The 20309-nt window shown below is 40.3% G+C and overlaps 1 protein-coding gene across 3 annotated transcripts in view; it reads right to left on the bottom strand.

Moving 5' to 3' along the window:
- Window positions 1-718: 718 nt before the first annotated feature.
- LEPR (leptin receptor) overlaps window positions 719-20309 on the bottom strand; it is a 66134-nt gene continuing 46543 nt past the window's right edge. For 2 of the 3 annotated variants that reach the window (XM_019531583.1, XM_019531584.1), the window contains exons 14-18: window positions 16956-17138; window positions 16070-16165; window positions 14332-14434; window positions 13470-13545; window positions 719-7659 (exon numbers count right to left, since the gene is read on the bottom strand). In XM_019531583.1, the coding sequence (XP_019387128.1) occupies window positions 6832-7659; window positions 13470-13545; window positions 14332-14434; window positions 16070-16165; window positions 16956-17138 (1286 nt within the window). In that variant the 3' untranslated portion in view covers window positions 719-6831. Of the gene's footprint in view, window positions 7660-9626; window positions 12828-13469; window positions 13546-14331; window positions 14435-16069; window positions 16166-16955; window positions 17139-20309 lie in introns of those variants that run through there. The other variant, XM_019531585.1, reaches the window with a different exon arrangement.

Raw genomic sequence — 20309 nt, 5'->3', positions numbered from 1 at the left:
TAGATGCAACATAATGCAGAACTATGCACAGGGTTCTAGACATTTCTTGACTAACTAAAATCAATCAAATCCAAGCAGTTCTCTGCATCCATCCAGTGCAGCTGATTTCAACCACTGATACCAATTCACCCATGACATCATTGGTGAATAGCACCAAAATTGAAAAGGTAGCGTACACACTGAAGGCTAACCCAGGTTGCAAAGGGACCTAGAGACTTTAGAGCAGTGGGAGATGCAAGCAATGAGAAGAAATTGGGTGTTAATGAACACAAAGTCCTGCACTCAGCAAAGGAAGTAAGTAGCATAGATGCAAAACAGGGGGTTGTACAGCCATATCCACTGTGTTAAATCCAGATGGCATGGGGGGGAGGGGTTGGTTTACTTTCTTTAGATCTTTTCTCCAGGACTCCCATACAATGGTTCTTCCATACAACCAGACTGTATTGTTGCCACAGAAAAAGCATCATTAGTAGCACAGTAGTAAGAGAAGGGAGAGTCGGGGGGACAGAGGATTTGAAATGGTTCATAGCTGCTTAAAGTTTGAGAGCAACTGGATGAAACAGGGTTACATATCATGGACCTGCTCAGTCACCCTGAAACTTCAGTTAGTTCACAACTGTAAGATTCTCACATTTCTGAGACTTTGTCACAAACTGTTGGTTCCAAAACGGAAACAAAGGCTCCATACAGAGCAGACTACAAACAGCTATGCAAATATAACAATAAACATTTTATTCACAAAAATAAATACAAAATTACTCTGCAGTTGTTAGAAAGCACTCTTTAAGACTTACAATCCAAGAAGCAGAATAATGACTTACATAACTGAAAATGTTCCAGAAGTGAAAGCCATGTAAAAATATAGTTCACAGTTTTAGCAAGAGGCAAAATGCCCTCACAAAAATATTCCTTTGCATACATTCAAAAGAAAAGATTTAGACAAATGAGTGACCAAAATGTAAACTAACAATCCACAAAGACAAAATACATAAAAGAAAGTTCTTGTTACTTTAGACACCAACCATAATACCGAAAAAATGTGCATTTAACTTTTAGTTGCATCTGACCCATAACAGAAACATCATTAATTGTCTGTTCTAATAGAGTCATGTTCCTGAATGCTATTAAAATTAATTTGCAAGGGGTTTAATTCAGCAGCTGTGTGTGTTCCTCAGTCACTTATCACCCAGCTTAACCTCAAGGGGCTTCCTGACAGCATTCGGCAAAATACGCAGCCTTATTGGCAGTCCCAGCATTAGCAATGAGGGGAGCTGACACTGAACTACCTTAGAAAAAGTTGAAACAAACTCTTACCGCTAGTCCACTTGCTGTACTTCTCATGAGTCAAATATCATTCTTAGGATTCCCAGCATCTGTGGGATGATGCTGAGGACCTCTGCAGTGCACCTGCGCTCCATGGCCATCATCCTTCCACTCATTTTGAAGGGGCTCCCTTCTCTTCATATACACTAAGACCCTAGGATTTGTCAGCCCCAAGGTAAGGGTGAGTGTAACTAGCTCAAGATTCATATATAATGGCTGCTGGATAATATAAGAGAGATGGAGACCCTTTATACCTATGTATACATATAGGGCAAAAAGAAGAACTTACCTTCTCAGCAAGCCTCCTTCCCAGAACCAGTTTACCCAGGATGGTAAGCTGGGACCCCATTCCTATCACTTTCTCCTTGTCTTCATACTACCCTCAGTCTAAAAAAAAATGTCCTAGATGCTCAGAGAAAAAGGTGCGAGAGTCCTGTCTCCTTTCCACCTCAGGCAGCTCTTCATGGCTCTTCATGGATGTGAGTAGATCTCTTTGTGGACCAGGCCTTTTCCTGGACCAAATCATAATTTGTATTATGGAGCCCTCAAAGATTTCCATTTCCCAAATACCAATTTTCAGCCACTGAATTAATTTTAAATTAGGGTCTTTGAATGCTTTGGTTAATAAAAATGGCATTCAGGACTGAGAAAAGCGAGACGTTTGACTTGCAAGTGTAATTTCTACATAGCATTTAGACTTCCCTTACACAAAAAGGGGACTAAAAGATCAAAGTCCAAATTCGGTACTAATGTAAGAAGGTGACACTTTATAGCACTCACATAGGCCCCAGGCAAATGTTACAAGTGGTGTGCTACATGCGAGTATTGCACAACAAATCATAACATGCCAGACGTTAAAATAGATTATCCCTAGATAAAAATGGCAGACCAGCCTCAGAGAAGCTGCTTGCTGAAACAATTTCTTTGTGGTGCAGAATTATCTCATGATCACTGTAACATGTGGCCAGTTGGCAGGTTACACTGGGTTATGCAATACTTGCATGCAACATGCAACACACATGATGTCTGCCTAGGGCCTTACATTGGAGGTGAGTTTGTTCTTAAGTCTCCAACGACCAACATTCCCCTCTGAGATGAGGAACAGGTAGCATATTGTTTACAACTGACCTTGAGACAGAATTACTTGCTACAGATTCATAAATTGTGCCTGATCCTTCAGCTTAGTCCAAATTCCTGGCAGTTTGGCACAGAGAATCAAGGGAAAAAAAAATGGAAATCAGCAACAGTTTCCTTTGGCTTTTTATGCCACACCCTTTGCAGAGATGTAGCACATGCTGAAGTCTGAGCAACTGTTGTGAATAAGCCTTGAAAAAAATATCGTGTACATTTATTTGCACAAACATAAAATCTACTTTGCGCAAATTACAAATAAGAATAAATAAATGAAATATTATTCATTAAAATTGCTCAATCCCATCCTGTTGTATATGTAGGAAGGTTGAGTGTAAACCCAGTTATCTGAGGTGACTTTAAAGATATGCAATTTCTGTTAAAACAAATAAACAAAACACACACCCAAGGGAAAATGAAGGGTAATCATTAAGAATACTGTTAAGGAAAGACATCACTGATGTCAAACTCTTAATATTTACTGTCAGGAATCATAGGCGCTATGAATCATAGGCCTTAGCTGCAACGTTTCCAGGGGAGTTGAGAGCAAAGAGAGAGAGTAACAGATGGTGTTTCCAGGATATGCAGATGTTGCCTGTAGGCATTGAGGTGAAGTATCCAATGTCCGTTCTCTACAGGTGAAATGGAAGGTGCTGTTCAAAAAGACAGTTTTGTAAAGCATGCTAAGGTGGTATAGTTTTGTCCTACCTTGCTCCATGACAGAAGGGCAAAAACAACCCATTCAAAGTATTAAGAACTTAGTTTAGCTATATTTTTGCAGGCTGCTTTAGAAAATAGGAGATAAAGTATTCAACATGCATGAAAGAGGTTAAAAAATTGTGTAGGTTGTGTATGGTTGCTCTTAAAATCTTGTCTCCCCCCCCCCTTGATTACATAGGGAGCTCAGCTTAATAGTTGCCATATTCCTTACATGTGGTGTAGGGAATTAAAAATAACTTAGACAACTAATTTTTATGGATGATAACTTGCTATGTCAGGCTCAGTAGACTTCTTCCACACAAAAAACCAAAAGTAACTTAGAAGTGGTGGCTGGATTTCAGAGGCAACAGCTGAAACCCCTAGCAGCTTCAATGGGAGTTGTGGATGCTCTTCATTTCTGAAAACCAGACCCCAAGTGCTTCCATTTCACACTTTGATTTGAGTATCCTGGCTATTGTATCGAAAGACAGCCAAGCAGTGTATATATGGTAAGGCACAATGTTCTCAGTTAATGAGCACTGCTATAAGAGAAATGAAGGGATTCAAGAGATCTGGAAGGTATGCGGATTCCAAATGAGTCACAAAATTTACCCAGGTTATTTCAGAGAGAGGTAAAAAATCTTAACTAATTTATGTTCTAATACACAGTTAGAAAATCAACAGGTGATTAAGACCCCAATCCTTGGAAAGCCCTTAGTAGCTGTGAAGTCACTGGAAATATACACATACTTAAGTTACAAAAGCACTTAAGTACTGTACAGGGTCTTTTATGAGTTTTAAATCTCCTCTCATAAAGGAGGTTCTCCAGTCTCTTGATCTCCTAGTAGCCCTTTTCTACATATTCTAATTTAAATGAAGTGCCCAGAATTGTGAACAACATTATAAATGAGATCTGACTAATGAGTTGTACAATGATATTCATATTTTACAATCTCAAATGAAAATACCTTGCCTGATGCATCCCAGATTAATCAGACAATGTCACATGTCTGCTCTTTCAATACTCTGTCCCTGGTTTCCAAAGCCTAAGTTTTGCCTCCATCTGAGATACGATAATTTCCACTACCCAGTCGTTGTTCCCAGTAGATAATCTATCATTACCCTCATGTATATAATTTATTCATTGATTATCCACATGATGAAGTATTTGTGTAGCAAGGAGTGAATGTCAAACAAAGCTGTTGGTGGCTAATATGTTCATATTCATAATGATAATAAGCAGGCCAAAATGACCTACATAGTTTTGAAAAATTAATCCAATATTTTTTTTTTTTAAAAAGCAGGTCTTAAAATTAAAATGTAGGTTTACATTTGCTCAAATCCTTTTCATAGTCTAGTATTTCCTAATGCTAATATTTAAATACCATGTTTCTGTACAGCTCAAAGGTTTTTTGGTGGTGCTGGTTTTAAACTCATTTATGGTGCTTTTGTTTAGATTAAGTTTTGAAACTATATATGTAAACATAATGCTCTTATATATACTATTTAGAAGTAGTTCAAAACAGTTAATTATAACATTCTGAAAATAAAAATATTTATTAATGATAGAGTAGAAAAAAATATTTGGTTGAAGAATGAGCTTGGATTTTTATATTGCTTTGCAATCTGTTTATCCAAAAAAATTCAGCTGAGATGCACCTGGTTTTCTCAGAAATCCTACATCCTCTCCAGCCTGTCTGCTGGCTGAAGTGAGGCAGGAGATGAAGCGACTTCCTCAAGCTTACTTGGAGGAACAGCTCAGCTAGGATTGATATCTGGGCTAAGGCTACTAGTCATTTCCAGTGATGCAAGACTGTGCTTCCTTCCTTTTTTCTTTAAAGGGGTCTCATGAAATAGTTTTTTGCTGGTAACTTCACCAATAAAAGGTGAAGAACCTCATTTCCAAAGGGGTCTCCAAAATGTGCCCATTTTAGTTCCAGATACATTTGTTTACATGGACAAACACTACAAATGGGGATGTTGTGAACCCCAAAAGTATGACTCCCTATATTTTAATGCATTAATGTATACCTTCAGCTACTGATACCTTTTCCTATTTGGGGAAAAACTTGTACACTGATGTACTATTTAGCACACAGATGTTTTCCTATAACAGTTTGCATTGCTAGATGTTATATTGGTAACCCTTTTCTTTTCCATGATTTAAATTAAGTACGAGTATTTTAAGTTTTAAACCAACTAATGATGCAGCACTGCCTGCCTTCTTCCATACACCCTTTACTACAGATGCCATCTAAACAACTGGCTTATATACATTATCACCCATCATGATTATGTTGGGGTTTTGCACACTACCTGGCCCAACACTAGAAAATACAATTAATGGATTCAGTGCTCTCTATATATCAACAGTTACATCACATTTAAACTGGAGAGGAAGCTCTCAGCACGCCAGACTGAGATGAGGGCATGCTCTTCCTATGTTGTTCACATAGTATACCATATTTTTAACATTTTGCTCTTAAATGGTGAACAACTTCTGCATGGGCCTCTGTATGCAATATAGGTACACACGTGCCACAAGCAGGTGTCTGTGAATATGGAGAAGGCACATTCACGACTCTCCAAAAATTTGTCCCCGTGTTGCACAGCTCTGATCTGAAACAGACCACGCAGGTGTAGAACTGGGTCCAATCCACAGTATGAATGGATCTAATCCACATGTCTGGAAAAGGGAACAGGTAGGTCACACTGAGTATATGCATCCTGGTCACATCTCCCACTGCAGCTGGGGATGCATAGGCTACTCCAGCCCCAGGGCAACGAGAGCTGTACATCTCGTGTTGCTCCAGCTGATGCAAATTGGGAGGGGGAGGGGATAAAAAAACACTACCTTCTCCAAAGAGCTCGTTAAGTGTGTTTAGAATATTTTGTTGGGCTTTGCCTTTCTCTGGTTACTGTTGAGATTGGGAGCTTCTCTGCCAGATGAGGCCTTGTCCAGCCCTCTGCTTATCTGTTCCATTTTGGGACCATCTGTTGTGAATGCTAAGTGATAACCAGCAACGTTAACCCCTGGATGTTAGGCAAGCATTGTCACCTCAGCAGCAGCTTCCAGCTTCACCACTGCAATAGTTTCCCTGAAGGAGGGAGGTCTGTTGGGCATGTACGTTCCCCACAATCACTTTTGATTCAGGAGAGTTTTAAGTCTGCCAGGGACCCTGATCCAGAAATGGGCCATAGGCCAAGATATGATCTATGGACAGAGCTGTAACAAAGACAGTTTTAAATCAGATTAAATCAAATACCAGTTCTGATAGCCTTACAACAGGAACTTACAACAGGAACCAATCCAGTCTTCATATCTGAATGTCTGCAACAGGACATCCAATTCTTCACTTGGGTGCTCGGAAAAACAGGAACAGCAAGCACCAGCAACAGCCAACTTGGCATGAAATGCTACTGTGAATGCAACCAAATGTGGAAATTAAAATCCTAATTAGATGTAGGTGTCTGGGTGTGAAAATTAAGCCAACAAATGGTTTTTCTCTTGATGATTTAGGGAACTCAATTGTGGAATTAGGCACACAATTTTAAAAGTGTGAGCAACCCATAGCCAGTAATTTTAAGTGTATTCCTGAAGGTGGAGGGGAAGTTATTGATACTTAAAAAATGTTAACAATATCAATCTGCTAGAAATCTACCCTTTGGTGTTACGACTTAAGTTTTGTTCTCTGTCATCTCTTGCAGTTTCACTGAGGTTGACTGAAACTGTGGCATGTACGGTACGAAAGTTTTAACAGAAGTTTTATATTTAAAGTTATTTTTGATAAAGGGATTTAAATTAGAAGAACTATCCTGAAGAAAACCCAGGTCTTTGAATGCATCATGTGTGTCCAGTTTAGGCATTACTCTGGAATTCTCTGTTAAAAAAATGTCATTTCCTTTTTTTTTGATGGATGTTAACCCCAAGTAATAAAGGCTCTGCTCAGGGCTGTCTCCATCAGGAAAGGCATCATCCTGGTTTGAAGGTTCTGAAAAGCCCTCCGAAGAAACACGGGAAAGGGAGAGAGTTTTGCTGGGTTGGCATGGATGTTGGTCAGGTAATATGAGTAATGCATCATTCCCCACCTCCCAAGAACTACTAGAAAAAGGGGCAGTAACTAAGGAATCTTCACCTGGGAAGCATCCAACAAAAGAACTACTTAGATTATTTTGCTGTTCATAAAGCCCATTTGATTTGGAGTTACTGATAATTGTAGCATATTTGATGTTGGACTGCCTCGTATCTCCTTCCTTGACTTGGCCATCATGAGAATCCCCAGATAAACTGTTACTATTGAAATGGCTGCTAGAACAAGCAGAGTCATGCTCTGAGTCTTGAATCTTTATGAACACTGAATTGACTGCTAAAAAATCTTGCTTGTCTTCATTTTTCAGAGCTTTAGCAACACTGATGTCTTCCAATACTATTTCTGGCTCCAGTAGAAGAGGCCCAAATGACACTGCTCCGGGATGCTTGATAAAAAGGTGCTCAAAAGTTTCAGGCTAGAAAAAAAGACATATTTTAGTGCTCATCTCTTATTTAATGGCTATATTTCCAATATAAAGCTACTGTACTTAAGAACCACACCTGAAAAGTAATATTATATCTTTAAACATAAAAGCACGCATTTGAAATAAGAAAACAACATCTGCTCTCTTCCTGCACTTTGCGTGAGGAAGTGGAGAATGGCGACAGGGGAGGCAAACACAGGTCCCAGGTATATAATGCCGAGTGTTTAGTAATCCAGCCCAAGAAAGCAAAATACTTAAGATTTGACTTGAAGAATTAGCAGTCCAATTAATTTCCATTGTAATTTTCCATTGTATATATTGTAACATATGCTTAAAATTAAATAATACTTAAATGCTTTGCAAGCTCATGCCCTATATTCAACAGGATGTCTTGGTATTTTCTTTTAAATGCATGGACAATTCAACACAGTAGAGAACAATCAAAACCACTAACTAACACCTGAAATAACTTTTCCTATTTTTAAGGTAAAATTCTGCCCTTCACAACTTTTAGAAATTCAGTATTTCAGTAATTCCTGTGTGAATAAAGACTGAACATCTGTCTGTCTAGGCACACTTTTATTTTAGCTCAATACAGGGGTGGAACCAAAGTGGCAGCTGCAACACACTTTGGCTGTGCTGCTTGTGAGCTCTCGGTGCAGGGTCTGGCTGGAGCCCCTGTTTTCACGTGGCTCTGAAGCAGAGGGTGAGTGCTACCACTGCTAGTCCTTTCCTTTCGCCTACTGCTGAATTCAAGGGGAAAGGGAGGAAGGGGAAGAGTGAACAGCAAATTTTCATCCCCTGTGTAAGCTCAATGGTGACAGAGCTCGGCAGAAGCCCCTGCTGACCAAGCAGTGAGTTCACAGCTCACTGCATGTGCATGGCACAGCCAAATTGGGAGGCTACACCCTCCAGCCCTGTTCCCAGATCCATTACTGGGTAAATACACCCATTTGTCACATCATAAGGGAACACAAATTGTATATGAATGTTTAAAAAGGCCATGTATAAGCTAATAAAAGGAAATTCATATTTTTATTTGTATTTAGCACTAAGAAATGCTCACTTTAAAATGCATACTGCCTAATGAGTTTAATTATGACAAATAAGAACAGAAATAGTTAAGAACGTAGATTCTGTTTATGTTAACAAGTCATACAGATGATAGATCACAGCAGGAAATCTGTTAAAGCAACTAGGAACGTGTCAAAAACTTTGCTTGGTACGTGTTGTAAGAAGATATGGTACTGATGTACCTATCTTAGTCTATTTTTAGATTAGACTAGCCATCAGTAGAAGCTAAGGCCATGATTTAATAAGGTATTTAAGCATGTTTCCAACTTCACTGGGGGGACTCAAATATCTACAGCCCTTTGTGTGCTTAGATATCTTCCTGAACTGAAGCCAAGTGACTGCTTTGGCATGGATTCTGCATTGCTCACACACTCAGAACTCTCCTGGTCGTCAGAAGTATTAGAAATAGTCTGCATTTGAAATTAGGAAGCTTAAAGCTGAAATAAGCTTTAAGCCACTGCTACAGTGTATATACCAAGCAGTATATTTAATTTATACTGAATGTGACTTGATGAAATGCTTCCCTCTTTATGGCAGATCAACTCTGAATTAAGGAAGGAACAAAACTTCTCCACTCAGTTTAATATGTTAAATCACAAATAGTGGCTAATGTAAGATACTTGAAAAAAGAAACCCCACAGTAGGCATCTGTGGGATCATCTCCCAGCAGGGAAGTTTCTTCCCCACAATAACTAGCTAAAACATAAGGGTGTAAATGATTCTGCACAAGAGCTCCTTGTTCCATCTACTGTCATGCTAATATAACTGTAGTTAAGGATGTCTCTACAAAATCCCATCAAGAATATTGCCTACAAACATATTGGATTTAAAAACAGAGACTTCATTTAGTAAAGGTCACCATCTGCTGAATCAAAACACATTGCTTAGTAAAACATGTTGGATATTTAATCAAATACAATGCACATACAATCTCCTGAGGAAATGTAATACTATATAAAGTAAATACTTACAGAGAAAGATGGGTAAATATGCTCGGAAGCACTCTCTCAATGTGTGCACATCATATGGTTTGGGCAAAAATATTTTTACAGCAATCAACATAATTCCATGAAACCAAAAGAAGCATTCATGGGCTTATGCCATTGGGAGTACAATTAACTGCACTCATTGGCCAGAAATGGGGAGGTTTCAAAACATACTAAGGACCTAATCCTGTCATCCTTCGGCTCTGATCCTGCAAAGGCTTACACATCTGCTTAACCTTGTCAATGGACAGACATGTATTTGTAGCATGACAAGTGCTGCAGCACTTGGAAGGGCTACCAAAAAGGTAGCTGCGTGAGACAGACAGAAGTGCAGAGCCCTCCAGCTGAAGCACTATAGCCACTGCAAAGGCATCTGACAACATGCTCTTCAGCCAGGCAGCAGCTTGACCCTACTTCTTTGCTCCCATCCACCCCCACTAGAGCTGGAGCTCCCTCTAGGCCTGGGCTGTCTGAATGGGACAAGAACTAGGTCCACCCACAGTGGGTTTGCAGCTCTACTCAGTGCAAGCAAGCCCAGCACCATGCCAACAACCCAGTCTCAGGGAGGCCACAATCCCACTCACTGCAAGCAACACGGGCCCCAGTCCTGTATTCACAGGAGGTGCCTGTTCGTGAGTGCACAAGCTGCTCCAACACACTGCAATGACAGCGCATCAGAGCAGGCTCAGTTAATTGAGTCTGCTGGAGTGTGGTAATTACCATGCTCCGGCAGCCTCATGTGTCCCATGTATCAGTGTCCACGCATTTCAAAATGGCAGGTGTCCCAGAGCCACTTTAATTAAAGTGCTGCCCCCCGACCACATGTAAAAGTGCCCAGGGGAAGCAGGCAGGGGAGCAGGCAGGTGTGCTCAATGATTCTCCACTCTGCTCTCTCCTCAGAGCTGGGGGAGGGGGTAGGAGCAGAGCACTGTAACATGTCAGTAAACCACGAGACCAAAGTGCTACAATGCACAGGACAGACATTACCTATGAAGCTCCAAAATGTAGCACTAAAGAGAAGTTCCTGTTTTGTCCAGGAACCACTTCTGTAGTGCTACATGGGACATCACACATCAGTTCCTTCGACTACTGTAGCACTACGGGGCAATTGCAGTGCTAGAAATGTAACATTTATCCACACATTTCTGCACAGTGAATAATCATATTGGCTTCTATGGGTCTGCACATACATGTATAAATCATTGCAGGATCAGTGCTACAACTCAGCTGTAAGGCCCACAGCATTAGGTGCTATGATCCAGTCCCACAAACGCTCATCAACTTGCTAATCCTTAAGTATTTGAGTAACTTCATTGAATAACTTATAGAATTACTCATGATCTTAACATTAAGCTTATGTAAGTTTTTGCAGGATTCCAGTCTAAATGTAGGATTTACTGATATTAAGCTGTACTGCGTCTGCACAGCTTTTTGTACTGCACAGCAAGGTGAATAAAAGCAACTTTGATTTCCTATGCAGCACCACATGCTTTATAGTTAAATGGATAATTTCTTTTTCCCCTAGCTGTGGACTCAAAAGAACATGCAAATGTACAGTTATGTGATGGAGGGTTTTGTCAGTTTGTTCACTTCTGCCAGACTGATTTAGATTTGTAATTTCTGTGAGTGGTATACAATAATTAGGTCCATAGCGCCAGATGCAACATGCATGTTCCATGAGCACATGTTAACTGGGGTCATGGTAACTGAGACGAGTTTCCCTTTTTAAAGAGATTAATAACAATTTCTCGGCAACTCGCATCTGCAATACTCCCAACAATTAACAAGACTTTGTGCAAAGCCCTGCAGCTGAGTGTATTCCAAACTTGTAACTTTTATGCTCCTTTTGCAGAGTTATTTGGTTCAATGGCACCGAACAAAACCCACTGGAGCTTACAGACTTCCACAGAGATCTGTAAGTTCTGGACCAGGCTTTCTCTCACAAATTCCTTGAACTTTTTGAAGAACTTGATGTTATTCTTTGCATTCTAACCATACTTTACCATTTAAAACAAAAATAAAAGAACAAAAGCTGTAAATAAGTGTTAGCTGTAAGCTGGAAACAATGATTAATGAAGATTACATTAAGCAGATTTTGCCATATTAAGACCAATACTAGTTTTTGTTTCTTATTTGTTTCTTATTCCCTGGCTAAAAGGATCTAGTTGGGAATGGTCCTGCTCTGAACAGGCAGTTGAACTAGATGACCTCCGGAGGTGCATTCCAACCCTAATTTTCTATGATTCCATGATTTTTAAAGTCTCCCATTTGATTTTGACTGAACTGGCTCTCTTATGCAACTACATATATTCAGACAATAACTAAATAACTGTATAAAATATGCACATGGTCCTTTTAATAGAAAACCAAGGCACAACGGACATAATTATTTCTGAAAATCTTAAAATTATGCACTCAGATGCATATACACAGTGGTGTATCACCTTTCTGGGAGCCACATGCTCCTCTAAAGGCCAGACTTAGCTTCCTTGATACGTCTGCAACTCCCAAAGCTGTTGTGTATTAAAATCAGGTTAGTTACCATGCTGAATAAAATTACCGCAAAAAAAAAAAGAGGAGAAAAAAATGCAATGAAGTTGGTAACTGGGCTTGAATTGCAGGAGCCCCAGACCAAACATTTCTGCTTCAACAGCCACTTCCTGTGAGGTGTAGGGCACTCTACTGCTTTTGAATGCCAGGAACTGAAAGCGCTAAACCCTTTGCAAGACAGAGCCTTAGTAAGCAGGTCAGTAAATTTTGTGGAAATGCAGTGTAAAGTTTGGTTTTCTGCCTACAAAGTCGGGTATTTTAGAGAGGACTAGGGAGCTGGGGTTTTGGTTTGTTTGGGTTTTTTTGGTCCGGTTCAGTATGGGGGACAAACTTGGCTCTGGTCTGATTTTGCATGGGCATTTTATGTATTGAATGAAACTACTTCCAGAACTAGTTCTCTTTAAACAAATCAGCATTGTATTGATCTGTTTCCTGTCTTCTGAATGTAAATAGAAAAATCTTCTAACAACTCTGTATATGAAGCCTGGGAGTTGGCACAATGGTTCAGCAGGCAGTGATCATGATTAGACTTCAAAGAATGTCCATTCTCTGTTTAAATGAAATGAAATAAAATAAAAAGATGAGAAAAGAAAACTTCACTGGGAATGAAAATTAATAGCTAAAAAAATTAAACAGAGTTTCTGTCCATCAGATGCTCTCTCTCTCAGAAATAATAATCTGAATGCAAATTATGCTCTTAGTGATTACACAGTAAGTGTCAAATCCTGGAACTGAGAGAAATTTTCTGCTGCTGTAAATTAGTACTGGTCTATTTAAAGACCAATTTATCACTGCTCAACTGAATCGATGTAGGAGAGGCAAATTACACCAGCAAAGAATTTGGCCTTGGATGTGCACATATGGCACCCACTGATTTCAACATGTATTACATCAAAGGGCCATCTGTTTGCTGGATTTGGCTCTGGATTTGGCTCTGTGATTATCTGAAGATCTAAACTTCCCCAGATTGATTCAAACCGATTTGGATCTAATGCCCTGGCCTCTCTCAGACTGACAGCTTCATACAGCTGAAAACAATGGTTGCATTACTACTCTCAGTGCTTCAGAACTGTTGTAATTGACTTTTTGGATAACACCTAATGCTGAGTTTAACAAAAAAAATTAAACTCCACATTAAGGTCTACAAAATACGAAGCCACAGGAAGAATACAGGGCCACAGAAACCCATACCTTCTGAAAATTCACTCCTTGTGCCCAGGAACAGTTCTTGGGGTTTGGAACATCCTCCCAAAACAGCTTCTTCATTCTGGAATATGGAAAGCAATTATTGATTTGGTTCTGTGCATGCACATTGTACAAAGGAAACAACTGCTCACTATTATGATAGCATAAACCACACCAACTATGGAATTGCTTCATTTTTATTTAAATCTGCATGATAATTGAACATCCTTTATGGGCAGATTATACTTATTCTGGCCAAACATATCAATTGGCATAATCAAGTTTCAGCTCAAGCACCTCTGCTATTATGAACCTGAGCTTCAGTTGAACCCACCAAAATGGCTAATTAGATACTGGGTAATGGTTTTGTTACGTGGCAAATGTCATCACAAGTTTGGCTAGCACCATTGACTCATTTCCATTTACGATCTCAAGCGTGGTTCTTCAAGGCAAATTATTATATAACATTTATACTATGTATTTATTTATACTATAAATATTTCCATAGATGTTACTGCAGACTCTTAATAAAGACAATTATAAGATATTGTAACAAAATTTGACAATCAGCACTTTACTAATCCCAAATCACTTTAGGGAAGCATCCCCATTGCACAGATTCAAATGGAGAGAGTAACAGCTTAATTCAAAAGTAGCAAATGTACATGCTCAGGAATTTTCATTTTCTAGTGCCATGTTCAAGCAATACAGTATTTCATCTCTCACAGAAAGCACATCCATATAGCTATTTTGGGGGTTGGGAGAGACAATCAAACACAAGTCCTTAACTAGACAGAAAGAATTCTGTAGGTGTAGTATCATCTGATAAGGACATTCAGAATATTTTTTATGAAAATAAATTGCATACCTTTGGTGCGAAATCAGCAGCATGCCAAGCAATAAAACCGAGGATAAAATAACTATTGGTAGAATCATATAGAGCCCCACATTGTTCTGTTTTCCACTCTCATCTGAAAATAAATAGTATTAGTTTCAAACACTTTGAAGTATTCTCTAGCCATTAGCCCAAACTGCCATACAATTAAAAATGTCATAAATAAAATGTCTTGCTGAATGATGAGTATATGTACAGACTAGAAACAAAGGATTTAATAAGTTAAATACACTTAAGCTGAAGGTAACACAGTTACTGTATTTACTCTAATCCAAGATAAAGTTTTCCCCTCCCCCAATTTAACTAGGGGGAAAAAAGCCCCTCATCTTGGATTCAAATACAAGAGGGGGCAGGCAGCTATGTGGCTCAAGCTCCAGCCTTGATCTGTACTCCCCACTTGCCTCCAGCAGTCTCTGCCCTCTCTGTGCCTGCTCCACCCTTCAGCCTTGGGCCCCCATCTCCACCCCCGCCCCCCAGCCTCTGGAGGGTAGGCAGGGAGACAGAGGCTGTGGAAAGGGGAGATGGGGAAGAGGCAGCAGGCGGCTAAACAGTAAGGGAGACAGGTGGTAGGGGTCAAGCTGCTTGACCTTCCCATCACTTCACCACCACCACCTGCCCCTTATCACCAGCCCCACCATTGCTCTCCCCACTACAGTGATGGGGGAACAAATTTAAGGTAAAACTCCAATAATTAGATTCTATACTTAGAAAATTATAACAAATGTATGCATTTTCCATGTATAGAATCTAATTATTGGTGGGTCTTAAATTCAGGGTTGTCTTGGATCTAGGCAGATATGGTAGGTAAGCTGCATTATACACCAAGGACCCTTATCTTATGTTCAAATTTACACAAAGTAAAATTACTTTAAAAGCCCACTGACTTTTGTGTCTCAGTGGGTACATGTAGACGTTCATTAATGTGCTTTAGGTAATGCACACTAAATTTAGTACCTCCAGGCACTTGAACTTAAGTGGGGGCACTTGAACTTAAGCTCGTTCAACAAGCTTTAGTCCAAGTGCCCTCCACTGCCATTATGATGCTCAGGGACACCGATACACAATATGTGGGAGTCTGCTGGAGCATGCTCCAGCAGGCTCAATTAATTGAGTCTGCTCGGAGGCACTGTAATTACAATGTATTGGTGCAGCCTCCTAGCATGTCTACAGGCACTCTTCATTATGAGGTACTAGCAAAAAGCACATTAGCTTATTTTAATGCCCATTAGCTAAAGAGCACATTTTTGGTGATGCTTTAATGTTCTGTGACGCTTTAATATAGATGTGCCCAATGGTAAGTATCCATTCTCCAGTCTTATCCAGAACCCTCACCAGGCATACTAAACTATGGAAGCATTTATGGACTGAGGCGCCGCACTATACAGGATCCCAAAGTTGGCTTGGGGCCATTTATAGACACGCTTTTCAGTCCCTTCCCCCCCATCAATTCTGGCAGATCTTAAAATTGAGTAGGGCTCTGTATAAAATGCAGGAAGACAATCTGGCAAGGTTGATGAGGTACAGCACTGACTCCACCAAAACTGTTTTCAGTGACACCAATGGATGATTTGGACCATTGTTTTAACTGGGATGATATCAACACTTATCTTTCTGTTTCTCATAAAAATCAGGATTTAAAAAGTTCTGCTCTAAAGGGAACTTGTAACAAACTGCTGCTTCATTAAAAAAAAGATAATTTCCTATAGATCACCTTTGATGAATTGATCTGTTGTTTTAGGTTTGCCTACTCCTTCAGGGAAGATAGGGTACAGACTGAATTGGTACTTCTGAATAAGTATAAAGTGATCTGCAAAGAAAATAAGATTTTTAAAAATTTAAGTTCCAGTGTAGTAATGCGATTGAAGTCTGACCTTTAAAAAGGCTCTGATTGTATGCGATAGATTGTACAAGAAAGGAATGATCTTTTCTGGCCTAATCCTTTTAATTTTGGATTTAAATGCAGAGCTAACAATTTATTTTGGATAGTCTAAGATTTTTTTCCTCATGGAATTATTGGCTTTTGATGAAAGACTATAAAATATTAAATAGTAAAACTTGTTTGGTTCTTGAGTAACCAAATATAAAGATGACATATGTACAGGGCAGAAAACAGATAAATCAGGCCAACTCCTGCAAAGTAATGACATGCCAGAAATTTGAACTGATGTAATTGGGAGTAACTCTACTCAGAAGAGTTCAAATACATCTGTGTAAAACAGGTTCCCATAGAGGTAGGCCAGGTCTATACTAAGCAGGCTGCATGAAGGTACCTGCAGAGCCAAACCAACTAGTCTGTGGTCTCACTGGATGCAGCGGCCAGTGAATCCACAGGCTCATGGACCAACGGCCACATGACACAGAGCAACACACAGGACCAGCGCCTGGGTTTGAACAGAGATAAAGACCACTCAGCAGTCTTGCATCAGTCAACATCATTAACCCTGTAGTGGGCTCTCAACTGATTGGCAAGATTTGCTGTACTGGATCTTACACACAAACCGTCAGAAACAAAGATAATGAGGGGACAGATCAATCACTGTAATTCCACCAAAGCAGAGACAACAATAAGAATATTATATTTTCAGGTACAAACTCACCATAAATGTAGCATTTGCTAATATTTGGAGGAAGATGCATCCATTTCATTCCCTCTTCTTCATTGAGGTTTTTCCATTCAATAACAAAAGATTTTATCACGTAAGTTGGAGGTGAAAGCGTCCATGTCAAAATTACACAACTGCTGTTTACTGGATAGGCTGCAAGTGATTGAACTGTATTCACTGGGGGGAAAAAATCCAAAACAAATTTCTAAAATGTAATTGGATACTTTAGGCACTGACAGATGGGGCGGGGGGGGATTGCTTTACCGGAAGAGGAATCTCATCAGTTTGACCCTGCTCCCCAACATCTGTATAGCTCATGTGCTTCAGCAGGGATTTTTGTCACTTTTACCTAATAGCTGATGCAATCAAACTCTTCTGGAAATGTGCTGCACTCTGTGCTGGGGCACAGCAAGCTGAAAGTAAAATGCTGGGGGTTTTTTCTTTTTTTCCACGTCTGTAAGCAACCTTCATTATAAAGTAGGGTTAGATGAGATGCACACTGGGCACCTCATTCAGTTGAATGACTGCAACCATTTTGGTTCTTTACCATTATTTTTTTTAGTTTCTTAAACTCAGGCTGCTTACAGATATTAAAAACAAAACCAAAAAAAAAAAAATGTGCTTTACCAGAAGAAGCAGTGCATTACTTTGACCCATCTCCACAGCATCTGTAGATATTGGGTGCTTCAGTGGCACTTTTTGGCACTTTTAGCTAAAGATGACTCAATTAGCTATTAGATAAAAGCACCCAAAAAGCCCCACTAAAGAGTCCGACCTATACAGACATTCGGTGAGCCAGGTCCAATCAACGTGCTGCCTCTTCTGGGCACATGCTGGGCTCAGCTCGGGGATGCGCAGAATGTAAGGTAAAGCACCAGGTTTATCTTTTTGTTTTGTTTTTTTTAACATCTGCAAGCAGCTTCAAATGTACTATGCACATTATGGGCTACATCTTCAGCTGATGTAAACAAGTGCATCTCCACTGAAATGAGAACTATGTTGATTTACACTAAGCATCTTGGCCCCAAATATTGAACAAATCAAATTTCCCACCACATTTCACATGGAGTATTCTCTCTATATATTCTGGTTTTTACTTAGATCTCTAACTTTCACCCTCTAGGCCAAGTCATAGCAATAGCTAAAGATAACAACATTTTGCTGATAAGATATTCAGCATAAATCTGTGGACCAAGGGCAGAATTCTATTTCATTTTACCCTCCCAAATGGCAGTTTTCCATCTGTATAAGTGACATTTTTGGTACTCATGCACAATATTCAACTCCATTTCCCAATACAGTGTAGACACATAAGCATGCTCAGTAGGCTACACAGTGGTGGGGCAGGCCTGCAGTCCAATATATGCATATACTCTCCATGCATAAGTCACAAAATTATAGCTGGCAAAACTCTAACTAGTGGATGTTAGATGAAGGAGGATGACATAAGTGGTTCGGGCACTCATCCAAGAAACAGAAGAACCAAGTTCTAGGCCCCTCTTACCTAGAGGGGATTTGAATCTGCATCTCTAACTTCACTGAATATTGGATAAACTGAATAGTGATTTAGCAACAAAAGGAGGCTGGATAATGTTGGCCTAGTGGTTCAAGCACTGTGCTGGGAAACAGGGGAGACCCAGGTTTGAACTACTCCCCTTAAGTAATAAAGGACTAAAACCTGGGTTTCCTACTTTCTGAGCAATTGCCCTAACCACTGAGCTATTGAGTTTAAAACACAGAAGGGTGTTCTTCCTCCTGATAATTTCAGGACTTATACTCCAGTACACATAGCTACTAGGGATGTGCGAAGCTTCAGTCCCTGTTTCGATTCGTCCCAATTCAGTGGCCAAATTTCCTAATCTGAATAGAATCAAAGGACCCTTTAATCTCTCCGAATCAAACTGGAACCCCCTGAATCAATTCAGAAAGATTCAGCAATTCAGATGTAGACACAGCTTTAAATTTTTTTCTACATACCTCAAGGTACCAGGCGGCTCATGAATGCTGCAATGCTGGGGCTCATGAAGCATCCTTCAGGAGCGTGGTGGGGGGGTCCCCAGGGTGCTCTGCAGCAGACCCAGAAGTGGACCAGAAGCATTTCTGGTCCACTTCCAGGTCTGCTGGAGAGTGCACGGGAGCCCCCCCGCACCCTCCCCCAGTTTGGTGACTGATGCCTCCTGGGTCTGGGGGGGCACCCCAGGGCCAATCATCGAGCCAAGGGGACATGGGGAGGCCCCCAGCATGCTCCCCTGGAAGTGGTCCATCCCCCCCGCCCACACTCCTGTGGGACACTCCATCCACCCCAGCATCGCAGCATTTAGAGGCCACAACTCGTACCTCGAGGCATGTAGAAAAAACCTTTAAAGCTGTGCCTCTGTCCGAATTGCTGATTCTCTGAATCAGCATTGAATCTTCAGATTCAGATTTGGCCGAATCGAATCAGGGACAGTGATCCAAATCAACAAATCAAATCCCTGTCCCCAATTCAGGCCAAATCCAAATGGAATAAGGCCCGCTTTGCACACCTCTAATAGCTACATACCTGCCTGGCCAGTGTGCAACCTACTGCACAAACTTCAGCAGCTGTGCTAATGCTCATGTACACACATTGCACAGGCAAAAGAATTAAAAGTTGCACTTAAGTGCCAAAAATTCCATTTCTACAGCTAGAAAACTAGCACTTGGGATGTAAAGTAACATCCAATTTTTCCTTCAGTATCATAACGCTAAGATGTAAACAGCACAGAGAAGAGTCTGAAGTCAGCCGACTCCCTTGTGCTCTGCTGCTCAATGCAGTTTTTCTGGAACATATGTATGTTGTACACCTGCCAGAACCTGACCTATGAAAAGTATGTGTTATTAACAATTAAAGTGTAAATAGTTACAGTATATCTATGTCTAGATATTTCTGTTTCCCACAATGTAGGTTTTCTTAGCTTTTTATATGGTGGCATTATTTAAAATATAGACAACCTTTATAAAGCAAAGTAAAAGCTTGCTAAATTGATACAAATGATTCTACTAACTATCTAGTCACTAATGAAACAGCACAGTGTTGGCCTTTGATATTATGCTTTATAGAGTAGAACTGGTTGAAAATTTTCTCTAGGAAATTTTACTTCAACAGAAACCATGCAGGCTGCCTAGCTGCTCTACTGCCAAACCTGCACCACTGCACCGCGCACAGGCTTCTCACCCCCACAGCATCACTGGCTCCCCCCCTACAATAGCTCACGTGGCAGGCTGCAAAGAATTCCCTGGCAGCCAGCTTCCAGGTTACAAGGGGAAATGAACTCCCTGGGTTGCATGATTCACTAGCAGGTGGGTGGTACCAGGCCCCCCAGTCAG

The sequence above is a fragment of the Crocodylus porosus genome, unplaced genomic scaffold (genome assembly GCF_001723895.1).
Source record: "Crocodylus porosus isolate Cpor-Errol unplaced genomic scaffold, CroPor_comp1, whole genome shotgun sequence".
Lineage (NCBI taxonomy): Eukaryota > Metazoa > Chordata > Crocodylia > Crocodylidae > Crocodylus > Crocodylus porosus.
This window is presented reverse-complemented; position numbering and strand designations above follow the sequence as displayed.